We start from the raw sequence: 15457 nt of genomic DNA on the forward strand, positions 1-15457 counted from the left end.
TGAAACTGAGAACAATAACTTTCTGATCAGCATTAATAAATTACACCAGTACTGTAATACTCTTAAATAAAGTTTTTTTTCCCCCCTTTTTCTCAAATATTTACATACTGTACATGATAAATTCTCTTCTAATAAATAATCAGACTTAAACATTACAATTCAGTTTCAGTACAAAGTGTACTAAAATGAGAACAGCATGTCCATGATACATTCTATATGATAAGGGAAGATATCATAATACAAAATATTTCTCAAAAGGGAAAATGAACAATAGGATTATAAATAATAATGATACAGAATATGGGTGTACAAAAAATGTGGTGCTTAAGTTATGGAACTAATATGGGATAAAAATGGATAAAAGTAGTATGGAATAGTGCTTGATCAAGATTCTCTCTGTCTCTGTCTCTCTCTAACTTGGTAGTCAATTTCTCCCTTTCTTTCTCTAACTTTGTGTTCAACAGAAAGACTATATCCTCTGCTGTATATAATTCACATATATAAAGAGAAAAATCTGCTGATGGTTAGGCCTGCAAGGGGAAGCCAGGATTCCCCAAAACTGAATGGTGCATGAATTAGTGTCTGGCCCATTTAACAAAGTATGCAGTTGATGGTTCTCCCTGTATGGCACGTTCTCTTTCCTTGGTTTGCAGACCCTACCTCACCGCATCCTTAGGTGGGTGGGAGAAGAGGTCCGCATGATGATGATGATGATAATGAGGATTATTAATACGAATTATTATGATATGATGACAATGACAACGATGATGATAATGTAGAGCTGTGTAAAAATGAACCTAAACTCTGAAAGGAAAAATACATAATAAAATAAATATCCAGAACCACTGTCTCTTGGAGACCATTATGATGGGGTGAATATATAATGTAAACTATTAACACAAATGGCCTTAAAGACAGCAAATACTTTATGAGATCACAAATAAAATTTCTCTTAGTTAAGCAGTAGCAATGGGGTGGGCGTGAGCAAGGTTGCGTTGGTAACACTGGAGGCTGCAGAGAGGGACGCCAGTCTTGCTGCAAGAGTATTTCTTCTGGTTAAAACACCCGGGTACTCCACACAACTTCACCTTTGGTTTCTCTCTGTTGCAGATGTGATCATGAAACAAAAATTCATATGTAAGCAGATGCCTTACCCCACTCCTCTTTTACAAGTTCATATCTATGTCTGTTCTCTCCCTAACATCATACCACCTAAGCAGACACTCTTCATCTCTAAATCAACAGACTCCCGTACTCCACAGCTTCCACAAATACAGTAATCCCTCTAATATCCGGACGCCCAATAACTGAACATCCCCACTAACCGAACCTTATCGTCCTGGGATCAAACATTCCCAAAATGGTCCGAAAATCCAAAAAAATTGGAAAAAAAATCGATTTTTTGCCGTCCGTAATTTGAACTTGCCGCGCGCGCCGCGTGAGAGCATTGTTTTGGTTCGTCATTCCTCCGACGTCCGATAGAGCGCCGCTGCATCCTCCCCACTTCCCGCCTGTCTCTCACCGCGACAAGACCTACGCTCTTCGTCATGGCTGCCCACGTGCTCGCTTTTGTGGTGGTGCCGTACTTGCTGCAAGGCCTCCTGCTGCTCTCTGCCCTACTCTTAGTGTGTGTGATGATGGCCCCGCCTCCTGAGAAAAGGAAGAGAGTGGTGTTGACTCTGGAGAAGAAACGGGAGATATTGGAGAAGGTTGATGCGGGTTGGTCTTCCTCTCGCATTCTCCGCGAGTTCAACCTGGCCCGGTCGACTTTGTTTGATATCAAGCGTTCCCGAGACAAGCTCATGCAGTACACGGCTGACTTCTCGTCGAGAAGCAAACGCAACGTGGAGAGGAAGGTTATGTTTACTCCCAAGTATGCAGAGATCGACCGCTCCACGTTGATTTGGTATCGACAGCAACGTGCAGCTGGTGTGATGGTACGTGGAACGGAGCTGAAGGCTGCTGCTGAGAAGTTTGCAAGGCTTCACGACGCCCTAGACTTCAAGGCATCCGAGGGTTGGCTCTTCGCGTTCAAGTTGCGACATGGCCTTACTAACCGTAAAGCACATGGCGAAGCATTGGACGCTAACGAGGATGGAGTGGACGAGTTTCGGCACAAGGTGAAAGGCTTGATCGACAGGGAGGGCCTCACTCTCGGTCAAGTCTATAACGCTGACGAAACTGGCCTATTCTATCGCTCGGTGCCAACGAACACTCTCGCCGATGAGACGGAGAAGCGTGTACCTGGCCGCAAGCTTTCTAAGGAACGGATATCTGCTTTGTGTTGTGCCAATGCTAACGGCATGCACCGGCTTAAGCCCGTTATTGTTGGCCGTGCAAAGCAGCCTCGGTGCCTTCGTGGGGTGATGGATGTCCTTCCTGTCGTATGGTACCATTCTTTGAAAGCATGGTTCACAGCTGTGATTTTCAAAGACTGGTTTCACCATCACTTCGTCAAGGAGGTCATACATTACCAGACGAAGACACTGGGAATTCCTCGCGACCAGGTAAAGGCTCTCCTTCTCCTCGATAATGCACCTGCCCACCCGTGCGACAAGGACTTGGTTGCTGAGAATGGCCGTATTAGGTGCATGTTTCTGCCACCTAATACGACTGCTCTCATTCAACCAATGGACCAAGGAGTGATCGTGGCAACAAAGCGCCTGTACCGTCGGAAGTTCCTGGACGAGGTGATGGTGGTTCTCGAGGACGAGGACGAGCGCAGGGAAGGATGTGACACTCGAGGCAAGCGGACTTTGGAAAACCTTCGCCGCTACAACATCAAGTCTGCGCTGTACAACTGGGCTAGTGCATGGAAGGAAGTCCCTGTGAAAACTCTTGAAAATGGTTGGTCTCGTCTGCTTCTCGGAACAGATGTGGAGTACGATTTCCTAGGGTTTGACGTGGATGACTTCCATGCACGGCTATGTACGCACGGCGACGATGTTGATGTGGACGATGTTCGTGAGTGGTTGGACGACGACGAGGGCGATCCTGGGTATCAGACGTTGTCTGATATCGAGATCGCGTCTTCGGTTGCTGGTGTCAGTCCCGAACTTGAAGATTCCGACGACGAAGGCGATGATGATGCAGACTCCGCCCAGCAGGACACTACTCCAGCCATCCCCAAGCTGAGCGCACTCCGGGAACATCTAGAGTTCGTCCTAGACTACCTGGAACACCCGGACTGCGACAGGGAGATGGGGCCCTTGGGACTCGTGGAGGAAGTGCGTGCTTTCCGGCAGCGCATCATCAATCGCCAGAATCGTCGGTCCTTGCGTCAGTCAACGATTGACAGTTTTTTCAGGCCCGTGACCCCGCTGTGCCAAGCCCTGGTTCCACTCCGTTGCCTCCCCAAGACAGGCCCTCATGCTCCGAGCCACAGCCCAGCACATCAGCTACAGTGGAGTCACCGCTCGACGTGAGTTTGCGGCTGTCTTCAGAGTCTTCTGTAGTCGGTACGCCATCACCACTACCCACCGATGCACCCCTTGGACGCCTGCCAGTGATACTCTCGGGCTCTGACAGTGAATAAACAGCAAGAACTTCTCCACTAGACCACACGGGAATTTTGAGTGTTGTGCAGTGAAAAAAACGGTGTGTTGTGTTAAGGTTTTCAAGTTGGGAGAAAAGACTAAGTAGAAAAGAAATTTAACGTAACTAACCTTCTTTGTTTTGGCTCTGGAAACTTAAAAAAACTTGGGAAAAGTTAATGTGCAACACTTAAATTTAATGGAACATTATTTGGACTAAAGTGAACACTGTGAAAAGAACGGACTTCTGTGTGTTAGTGACTAAGTTCAGTGCAAGACTTCAGGAAGAGTGTAGTGCAAGTGCTTCAGGAAATCGTTCTTACTGTCAGAGTCCGAGAGGAGGCGGTTATTCATCGAGGTGGCCAGGGACTTGCTGTAAGTAGCCAAAATGTTTCATGTTGTACTATTTTCCATACTATATTTACCAGAATGTTTCATATTGTATTTTTTCCCATACTATACTTACCAGAAAGTGTCATACTGTACTTCTTTCCATACTAAACTTACCTCATGCATGTGCAGTAGGAATGTGTTTTTCAGAGTTCGGTTAGGTTCGGTTAGGTTAGGTTCGGTTAGAGTCCATAAGTACCAGAATGTTTATTAATGTATGAACATACTTCTAAACCCACATTTTATGTGTCTATTGCATTTATTTCAGTCATTTATGTGCCTTATTGGTGTGATTTGGGTGTTAAATAGGTGCTATGCATGTCCGGAGGGAGTTGTATAGGTGTTTCTCTGTGTTAGGGTCCGTAAGTACAAGTCCATAAGCTGGGGCCCAATATCCGGACAAAACCAATATCCGAACCTACCGATGGCTCTATTGATCCGGATATTGGAGTGATTACTGTACTATTATTTTCTCCATGCAACACACTTTACACACACTCCTCTTTAAAACCATTCCATTGCACTTACACATTGTTTCACTTCTATGCCAAACCAAAGTCTCACACCCATACATTAAATTGTGCCCAAACACACCTTTATACACACTACATTAACCCCTAACCGCCGGCTGACGTGTATTGCAGTCACGATTTTGGGCGCGGAGCAACACCGGTTGATGTGTATAGCCACAGTCGTTTTCCCACTACCTTTTGAACTTTAACTTCTCCTTACTCATCGACGGGACCACCTAGAGACATGGGGATATTCCATTTGAAAGAGGAAGAGTTGGTGGTTCTTAAGTATCTTTAATTTTTTCTCTAGATGTTATAGTTTGGCAGATATTAGGGTTTGAAGTAAGGGTATTTTTTCACTCAGGGATATCCCCCGTAGGGAGAAGCGTGCAACATCGGAAAACCCCCGGCGTGTAGGGGTTAATTTGTGCCTAAATACACCTTTCTACATACTGTTTCGCAGTTTTTACACTTGAAACCTTTATTTAGTACAGCGAACGCTCGCAAAACGTGAAAATTTTGTACCCTGAAGCTCCCGCTTTATGGGAATTTCACATTATAGGGCCATATGTTTACATGTTAAAGGGTTTCATGGTACCTAAGCCAGCCCCAAATTCAAAATTAGGGGCAATTTGCAGTTTTTTTTCTAAGACATTTACCTACCTAATAAAGACTTCATTACATACAAACACTGGACAATTCCTCACCTTGAATGGACGAGGTTGCGGGCCTGCTGGGTGGAAGTGGAACGGGGTTCCGAGGCAGGGCAGGACTCCTATTGGTCACAAAGATCACACAGCACATGTGCAGCCAAAGTGTGGGGAGAGGGTAGACTCAACTGGGGCAGGAATGCTCTGTGGACCATGACGACACCTCACGCGGACACGTGATAGCAATACGTCATAGGCTGATGCAATCCATGCTGTTTTTCACTTGTTGCATTGTGTGAATTCCAACCATAATTTTTATGCCTCACGCTGCATTCTGTCTATCACTGGTCGCGTAGTAAGACTTTGAAGCATAAATTGGAGCCTCCCACCACGTTATGTACATCGTCACTGCGTAGTCAGGTGCTGTAAAAAATGAGCAGCTTCCTTCGAGTGCATTATATCTATTTTTTTCTGCACTGTGACATTTTTAGGACACAAAATGGCACCTCCTGTGTTATGCAAGATTCGTGCTCTGTGATCGCGCGTTATGCGAGCGCTTGCTGTATTAAGGTCTTCATGCAGCCACCTTTCATCCACTGTGCTACTTTGGTTATACCCTACAGTACAACTTATACACCAATAATAACAAACACCAAAGTATTTTTCTTGAGAAATTTACATTTGTTCATTCATTCATTCATCATCTACTCCAGTGTTGCCCCACGAGGAGAGCAGGAGATTTACGTTTGTACACTGATGTTAAAAGATAATCATTAAAACTTATAAAAGACAATTATTTAATCTCCATCTAAAATCTAAAGCTTTCGTACTGTGGTCACAAACAAAATAAAAAAAATATATTACCTCTCACACTGAGCTTCCATTGGGAATGAGTAGGATGCAGGTACAGAGACAGTCACCAGCTCACGACTGTTGACATATGAGTACATTGGGATCTCTTTCTTTGATGACTTGTGCCGACTGATCTTCCCCACCTTGGAGTCTTGCTTTTTTAGCAGACGATCAACTGTTTTTTTCTGCCAATTAAAGATATAATTTATTCATTATTGGGCTGGCTACAAAGCTATCCTTGAGACATAGCACTGTACTTGTACAGATTTTATAATATTACCAAGTACAAAACTATGAAATATAGTAATTGTATGCATATTTCTGTTGTGGAAACTATACTCACAACTTCTTTATTATTATAAAATGGTAAATAGAAGGATCTGTGCTAACGAAGCATTGACCAAATACCTTCCCCTAAACTACAGTATATCATGAAGAAAAAAAAGTGTTACTATGAAACTTACCTTATCTTCCTCCCTCTTTTCCTGAGCCTGTTCTCTTCTCTTCTGGGTTTTTATGGCTTTCTTGGCTAGCATCTCCTTTGTCACAACTTTCTCCTTAAACCCTGCAATATAGAATATGAGACATACATAAAAATGGCTACCATTGGGGCTATTTCCTTTGAAACAGCTTCTTACATAAAACTGCTATAAATAACACATTATTTTTCACTTATTAGCTAATAATAATCACAGTTCTGATGTTCATATAGGAAGTTAAGAAAGACCTTTGAGTTACATAACCCTTTACAAATATCTAATGTATTAACCAACCCTCCAGTCTGCCCCTAAATTGCATACTAAAGATCCTCTATAATGCTAATTAAAGCACAAACATGCTTCCTAAGGGTATAGCCTACTGTATAAAGTAAAGCTGACAAACTCTAGTAAAATTAAAAAGGCTTAAAGGACTTTAAAAAGTGGGGAAAAAAATCTCCATGGCAGATGCCAATTTGCCTATTAACAGCCCTCTGTGACTCCAAGAAGACTACAGATATGCTTCCTAGGGGCACAGCTTACTGAAGAGAGGCTGTTGTTGTTAATCAATCTCAATCTGTCTGGCCTAGCAGACCCAATAGCCATAGGCATGCAACTGCCACTGCAGGGTTGTTCCATGCAGTGAACTGATGCTCCCTTGGTTGACAGTGAGGCATGAGGAATGGTGTGGAGGTTTGGTTCTTGGATGGAGGCTGCATTTGTATCTCTCCACCCACTTAGCAGGGGTGCCACTGCAGGCTCCACATCACCCCATTAACTGGTTTTATGGTTACCACCCACAATTGTAAACGGTTTTGTGGGTTGCAGGAAAACATTTGGCTTATCACTCAGTGTAGAGCCACCTTGAGTAGAATGAAGAGCAATAAAAAGTGACAGGAGGGAAAGAGAGAACTAGGAAGCGAGGAGGGCAGACACAAAAACAGAATGATATTAAGTGAAGGAAGAAGTAGGCAGCACTACATCAAGTATGTGGATGATGATTGCCACCACCTACCACCACTGCAGAGAGGTAAAGCAAAAGCAGATATATATGACAGTGACAAAAAAAAAAAAAAAAAAAAAAAAAAAAAAACTACCCACACAGGTGGCTTGAACCATGAGGGATAGGGTACAAACAGCATATTGCAAAACTGGCTTGCTTTTCTCATGCATACAGTTTTCTGGTAATGTGCTTTGTGCACTTGTAATTTGTGCATACTGAGGGTCTACTGTATATGAATGTGTGAGAAAGCATGATAGTGAGGCTGAGGAAGTAAATTTAGCAAAGGATAGAAATGAATAAATGAAGCATATAGCTGGACTTGCAAATAACGAAGGTTGCAATCTTCTTTTCAAACCTGGCAGCTGACTGAATGGATTTAAGCATTTTGGGTGACTTATCTGATAAGGCACATAGCATTGATGACTTCTGCCTATGAGCCTGAACTTGCAGGCTTAAATGGGTGAACAGGTAAATGTCTGATCCATTTCACTTGGCCAGCCTCTTGACAGTTATCCTATTACCAGTATTGAATTCGCCGTTTCCTTTAGTGTACTGGTATAAAGATTCAATCAATGCCATTTATTAGTACCATACTAGGTTATGATAATGATAGTGTAAATTATACTACCCTGTAAATATGATTAACTCCTTTGAATTTTAATCTCACTACTGCCAAATTATTTTATTTGGCTACCGAAACACCTTTCATGCCAGAGGAATGAGATCCTTAATTCATCCCTTCAATATGATTTTTTTATAGAAGTTTGACTTTGATGATGATGATAATGACTATAACAAATGACAATGATGCCACCGCCATCAACAATGATAATAGCAATGATCATGATGATACCAGTAATACATTTACTGCAGGTGGGCAAAATAAAGATGATGATCTCACTCTGAATGTGTTAAAATGAATAAACAAAACAAAAAACAATCCTGTGATTGTTGTTATTTTAACACCAGGCCCATCAGAATACAAATTTGGTGGACTTGAGGCTGACCATCTACCATCCTCCTTTATTGGGGATAGGGTGGGAGTTGTAGGATGTTTGTATAACTATTTAGCGGAGCCAATCGGCTAATGCAATAACGCTATGTGCTTCCCTCTCCACCACCCAAAAGATACTACGTGACTTACCTGATGGCAATGACAGAAGGGGCTCAGCTGGTATGACTGGGAAGGTATCGTCTGCCCCTTCACCCTTCTTTTCCTTCTCCATCATCGCTCTCTGTCTTGCAGTCATTAGTCGGGGGTTCTTCATTCTCTTTAACTCATCATCAACCTTGGGTGGAAAGAGTTACAGTACTATCCTGTGTCTGGTGGGGACAGAGTAGCTATTACAGCACAAGATCATTTCAAGAATACCACCCCCCAGTTTCAAACACATACTGATCTTTTAAATGTCATGTACAGTAGTTATGAAATCCATCCATCCATCATCCAATCCTACGTTGCCCCATGAGGAGCGTAGAAGGCCGGGGCTAGGCAGTTGGTCCTGATATTTAAGATGAGAGTGACCAGCCTCACTCATCCCTGAGTGGCATTACATGAGCAATAAACCCTAATCACCCCTTGGATATAAACCTTCACCGGTTCAATCCGACTGGAGCACAATAATTTCCCACTAAACCACCAGGTTATGAAATCAACTACTGTAAACACAAATTCTCTTCTAATGATGTGCATTTCTGAGCTGGAAAAGCAGAAGTGTATTATTTTCTACACTGTTCTATGGTAATCAATTACAGCCTATTGTAAAACTTAATATTAACAATACTGCGCAAAGCAGATACCTTTGATGTGGTGTTGCGTGGATAAGACACACAAAAAATAGGGTTCGATGATGGGGGGGAAAAAAAAAAAAAAAAAAAAAAAAAAAAAGACTTCAATGGGGTTTTGTGGGTGTAAGATGCAGTGAAAATAGGCTTCAGTGATGGGTGGTCTGGGAAATTTGCTGTGAAAATATGCTTCAATGTGGTTGTGAGGGGGTAGGTGGTTGCGACCATCATCCACTCACTTGACATAGTGCTGCCTACTTTTCTCTTCACCTTTCTCATACGTTTTCTGTATGTGCCCTTTCTCTTCCTACTTCTCCCATCTTTCCTGTCACTTTTTATTACTCTTCTTTCCTTTTCGCGTGGTTTTGCATTGAGTGACAAGCCTAATGGTTTCCTGCAGGCCTGGAAACCATTTACAACATTGGGTGGTACCACATAACCAATTCACACACGTACCCTACATGTCAACAGTTGGGTTGGTGTAGGGTTAGTGCCTCTCCCAGCAAAACCACTAACTTGAAGTCAAACGGCTCCCTCTTGTGGGATTATGGTGTCTGGCTGCAGATAAGACAGACATTCATTTGAAATCTCAAAAAATCCAAAGCCCACAGAATACTCACAATTATTTATGCCTGAAGGAAGCAACATGCATGGGTAAGCTATAAAGTGTTGGTTATATCTTAACTGACTCCCTGAAACCACATGAGGCAGCTCAATTTTTATTCCACCTGCCCATATCAACTTAAATATATTTTGATATGCGAGTCAGCAGCATGAATACAGATCTTCTTCCTACACTAAAAAAAATATACATACAGTATAATGCAAGTCATACAGCATTCTTCAAAGAAATAAAGTGTGAGTGATTACTACATGCAGTGGTACAAATCAGTTACCTCCTCCAGCTTGCCAGACTCTATAGCATCCAGCCAGCGCTCCTCCTCACTGTCTGTATCATCCTCTCCCTTTCCATCCTTCTTTTTGCTATTCTTCTTCCCCCCAGAGCTCTTTGCCTTGTCACCCTTCACCTTCACAGACTTTGGGGTACTCCTTAGAATTTATGGAGAGAAGGATTAGGTGTGATGGTACTGGACTGCAAATTAATGAAGTAAAGGCTAGCATAAAAACATTATATACCATAATGAAATCATGTTAGGCCCTTGTTAGAACAATTATGCTATGGACAAAGATGATCTTAACAAAATACAAAAAAGATTTCAACATAAAACAAAAATTGGGAATACCTGGAGACCACAGTTTGCATAATATTTCACCTTCTGCTTATGTCCCTCTACTGACTAATAATCCTAAGATGACAGCACTGGTATGATTCTCTGCCATTTGTAATACTCATTTATATGATGTGTCTGGAAAAGTCACAGGCATGCCCTAGAGTAGTAAACACAGTGGAAAAATAAGCAAACTTTTGTCCATGACAGTACAGGATACAAGGAGATACAGTATAGCTATTTCTAGGACAGCACATTCAGGGATTGCACTATTTTTAACAACTCACAAAAATTAATCACCAAAAGATTAAACTTTTATTCTATACAAGCATTACTCTCACAGATCGATAACAACTAATGTAACTTAACCTATTCTATTCTCAAAGGTATAAGTAATGGGGAAAAAAATGGCATCCTCCATGCAGCACCCATGTAAAAAGACACTGCATTCTGAGGAAAATTTAAAGCTATGCAATGAGAGAAGTTAACAGGACAGAAAAGTGATTTTATATGACGAATATATGGTACAATATAAATGCTACAAAATCGATGAGTATCCTGTCCTAAAAATTTTCCCAAGCAACTCACGGCTTCTCTGGCGATGATGAGTCTGGTATCTTGATCTTTAACTTAAGACCAGGGGCAGGGGAGTCGACATCATCATCCACTGAAATATCCACATCTTCCGAGTCCTCAACATTAACAATTCGCTCAACCTCCTCCTTCCGTGATGACTTTTTGTGCTTGTGCTTTTTGCTCTTCTTCACTGTCTCTGTGGTTTGCTCTGTATAGGTACATAATAAAATACTGAACAGGCAATCCAATGTTTAATGTTCATTCACTTTAAGTTGTTTAAAATTATGGTGCTTACAAATTAATACTGTACCTATGTCCCACTTAGCTAACAGTTGCACCTGATTCACTATAAAATTGTTCTTAGATCAGAAATGAGAAAATGAGTTATTTGTGTTTTTCTTCCCTCAAAACTGTTTCATTAAAAGTTGTATTTTAACCACATATTCCCTACCCTTCAAGTGAGGACTGACTGTACATGTTTATTAACTTACATACAGTACCGTACTGTGCACCAATTTCTCCTCACAGTGGCCTTTTGTATACTCCCTCTTTTTTGTGAAAATAGTTCTCAGTAAATTACAGAAAAACTGTCAACAGTATTAAACTTCTATTGTTTCCTTAAAAACTGAATGCCAACTTCTTCCAATTTAAAGCATCAATGCTGGGTAGTAACCATATAACCAACTCAACAAGTGGGTTGGCGGAGGGTTAGTGTCCCTCCCCATAAAACAACTAACTCAAAGTCAAACGGTCACCCCTTACACGATTATGGCGTCTGGCTGTAGATAGACAGAAATGTACAGAAAATGTCACGATACTGTATTTTGGAAAGTATCCTTGAGCTATAAATGCTGTACAGTTTTATCACATACTGTACTGGGGTTTGTTTGGACACTGTCTGTCAGAATTATGGGGTCTTCTTTTCAGCTGCAAATGCTTCTTTTGGTACTGTACTTAGTGGGGGGGGGAAAAAAAAAAAAAAAAAAAAAAAAAAAAAATTATCCAGTTTCTTGCTGTTGTTGTCAATGCTTCCTTAACCTGTGGCACGAGATTTTTTTTCGGGATTTTTAACAATGGACCACGAAGTTTCTCGAAGGAGCAGCATCATGCAATTCTATCTATCTATCTATTGCCAGACACCATAATCCCGTAAGGGGTGGCCGTTTGACTTTGAGTTACTTGTTTTACGGAGAGGGGCACTAACCCTCCACCAACCCACTTATTGACACGTAGGGAGCACGTATGGTTTAGTTATATGGTTACCACCCAGCGTTGTAAATGATTTCTTGGCTTACAGGAAACCATTTGGCTTGTCACTCAATGTAAAGCCACCTGTAATGGGAAGAAAAGCAAAAGGTAGTGACAGGAAAGATGGGAGAAATAAGAAGAGAGGAGGGCAGGCACAGAAAAAGAATGATAAAGACTAAGGGGTTGGTGGAGGATTAGTGCCCCTCCCTGTAAAACAATTAACTCAAAGCCCTTGGCCACCCTGTTTGGGATACATGGCGTCTGGCAATGAATGAATGAAGAAGTAGGCAGCACTACATCAAGTGAGTGGATGATGGTCGCCACCACCTACCACTTATTACAGGATATTAGGCTATCTATTATTTCTCATCTTTAACCCATAAGTTGAGCCCAGAATTTATGCCATTCCTGATACATTTACTACGGCTTTATCACCCATGGATGGCTCAAACAAGTCTACAAAAATCAGTTCTTGATGCTTAAACCGAATGCAAGGCTGGCAGTGGTAAAGAGAAGAAAGGGAAAGATTACACATATAATTTATCAAAAGTCGCACATCACGGTCATGCTATGGCATACTGACCCTCTGGCTTTGACATATGCGAGTCCTACTCGTATAGTTGCCAGTTTCCCACCACTTGGGAAATAACCAACAACAATAAATTTGTAACTGGCAAAATAAGCAAAAATATTTCATAGTTAAGTGCCGTACTATTTCCAAGACGATGATGTACATTTGAAGTCATTTTACAATAGTAGCTAAACTGGCCATATTGCCACAGTCCATAGATTAAATTAGCTGAACTGAGCCGAGCCACATCAAGCTAACCCAACCTAACCTAATTTTAATGCAGATAAAATAATGGTCAGCATTAAGATTGCCCCACCTTATTTTACTAAATGTTAAACAAAGCAACTGCATTGATAAAGTGAAAGAAAATTACCCACCTCCCCCTCACTTCAGGAATTTATTTTCACTAAATAATTTTTTAAAAAATGTATAGCCTACTGTATACTGTATATCTTACAGCAATTATGTTTTCTGACTTTGTCTCACCAAATTTAGGGGAATCTTCTCTAAGGTTTTTCCACTGTAAATGCACTACTTTGCTTAGTGCAGTAGTTATAGTCCCTTTGACTTGGCTCAAAGTTTTGGGGTGGTGGTGACCATCATCCACTCGATATAATGCTGCCTACTCCTTCCTTCATTTTTATCATTCTTTTTCTGCTTGCCCTCCTCTCTTCCTATTTCTACTATCTTTCCAGTCATATTTTATTACTCTTCTTTCCTTCTCAGGTTGTTTAACACCAAGTGACAGGCCAACTGGTTTCAAGGAAGCCTGGAAACCATTTACAACACTGGGTGGTAACCATATAACCGACCCATGTGTGTTCCCTATGCGTCAACAAGTGGGTTGGCGGAGGGGTAGTGCCCCTCCCCATAAAACAATTAACTCAAAGACAAATGGCCATCCCTTCAGGGACTATGGCATCTGGCTAAATATAGATAGGTATCATCTTAATCTATGCAGCTCAATGACAAAACAGGACAATACTATTGCCTTACAAAACTTTCAATGCACTTCTTCATGACTAGCACCATATTTTTGTGTTAGTGTCTTGATAATTCAGTATTCATGGTGAGGAGATGGCAGTTTTAGGCAAAGTTTGAATAAAAAATGGTACAGTAGATAAGGAGGGTAAGGAGGAAATGGGGGGGGGGGAATATCCAGCTCCTTGCTTCATTTTATATTCAATGTATTAGTATGCTAAAATCTACGTTAGATTTGGTTAGGTTACCTCAATTTATATTAGATGCAAAAACAAACAGTGCTACTAGATGGAGGACAAAGAAGTCTGGGTTCACATAGGGAAATTTAGGTTAGGTATAGATAAATAGGCACTGATACTGGTAAATTTGTAAAAAAATGGTATTCTAAAATGACATCCATCTGTCTTCCTGCACTACAAGATGGCATCCGTCTGTCTTTACGCCGTTCTGGATTGTAAACAAAGACTGCTTTTAAATGCTTTTTTCATCACTTTTTAAAATGATTAAAAAACATGGAAACTTGAAAATGCAATCAGAAAATACTCAAAGAATCCCAAGAAGAGCTAAGATAGAGGGGAAAAAAAAAAAAAAAAAAAATGAAAACTGCAAAATAAGGTGATCCTATGCCTCTTTCAGGGTTACAATCTTCTCTATGACTTTTCCATCTCAAATGCTTATTCTGTTCTATGTACCTAGGCTGCTTCCCCCAAGGAAAGGGAGGTAGCCGAGACAGGACAACACACTCCCCATTTACTCATCGACTCAAACACATTCAATCGCATCTCAGCCCCAAAGGGGAAAAGGGACAGATCCTCACCGCACCACACCGCACGAGGGTCAACTGCGCAGTGCAGCCCGACATCAGAGCTGGTTTACCCCTGCCACTTCATAATAGACCCATCCCCTTACCCGCACCTGACCTGATTAGCTGATCAGACCAAATGCAAGAGAATATCCCCTCAGGCACCTCATCTCCATTACATTCAAACTTTCCCTCTCTGCTACACCCATATTCCATGTTTCAGCCCCATATAATGCTCTTATTATTTAACCAGCTCTTTATTATTTAACAAAAAGCTAAGGATGAGAGGGATTTTCCAGTTCTCAATCTATCTGCATTGCACAGTATCTACATTAAAATAGACTAACTCCAAACTTCACCTGATTATAACTAACAGAACTACAACAGAGGCTGGAGAATCCAACTTTCCTCTATTATTTATAAAATACAAAATGAAACATCTGTGATAGAAAAAATATAAAGCCAATCACACCTAATTTGGCCAATAAAAAAATAAAACACAATAGATAAAAAAGGGGGGCATGACTGACCTAAACTAAAATAATACTCAGATTTCTTATTACAGCTACTACAAAAGGAAACATCAGTTTTTCCAGAGGTTTGCCTACCGGTACTTAAGGAGATATTTTCAGGAACCTAATCCAAAATTCACTTCATAAATATTTCTACGACTGGATAAAATGTGCAATAATAAATACCTTGACTTGAATTCTGAGCTTCCACCATAGCAATGTGTGTCTGATCATGTCCTTCCTTTTCCCTCTTCTTACCCATGACGATGGAATGTAGTCGTTTACTATTTTCGTCTGGTTCCTTAGCCTTTAGCCTGTAGGTTGTTGTGATTCTCTG

General features: G+C 41.2%; 1 protein-coding gene across 1 annotated transcript; it reads right to left on the bottom strand.

The window, feature by feature from the left end:
* Positions 1 to 247: 247 nt before the first annotated feature.
* LOC145396057 (INO80 complex subunit B) lies at positions 248 to 15394 on the bottom strand. The gene is made up of 7 exons (XM_080269521.1): positions 15307 to 15394; positions 11019 to 11214; positions 10098 to 10251; positions 8561 to 8705; positions 6402 to 6502; positions 5950 to 6122; positions 248 to 1101 (listed from the first exon to the last, which is right to left on the bottom strand). The coding sequence occupies exons 1-7, from the start codon at positions 15380 to 15382 to the stop codon at positions 957 to 959; spliced, it is 990 nt and encodes a 329-aa protein (XP_080125647.1). The 5' UTR covers positions 15383 to 15394; the 3' UTR covers positions 248 to 956.
* Between the last annotated feature and the right edge of the window lie 63 nt (positions 15395 to 15457).

The sequence above is a fragment of the Coenobita brevimanus genome, chromosome 34 (assembly GCF_032717465.1).
Source record: "Coenobita brevimanus isolate Jiangsu-jjx chromosome 34, ASM3271746v2, whole genome shotgun sequence".
Taxonomy (NCBI): domain Eukaryota; kingdom Metazoa; phylum Arthropoda; class Malacostraca; order Decapoda; family Coenobitidae; genus Coenobita; species Coenobita brevimanus.

Bases quoted from the DNA above. Each gene is read 5' to 3' on its own strand.
- LOC145396057 (XM_080269521.1), bottom strand. From the start codon at position 15,382: ATGGGTAAGAAGAGGGAAAAGGAAGGACATGATCAGACACACATTGCT. The intron at 11,215-15,306 runs GTATTTATTATT...GTACCTATACAG, and splicing joins AGCTCAGAATTCAAGTCAAG to AGCAAACCACAGAGACAGTG. The intron at 6,503-8,560 runs GTAAGTCACGTA...TCTATATTGCAG, and splicing joins CCTTCTGTCATTGCCATCAG to GGTTTAAGGAGAAAGTTGTG.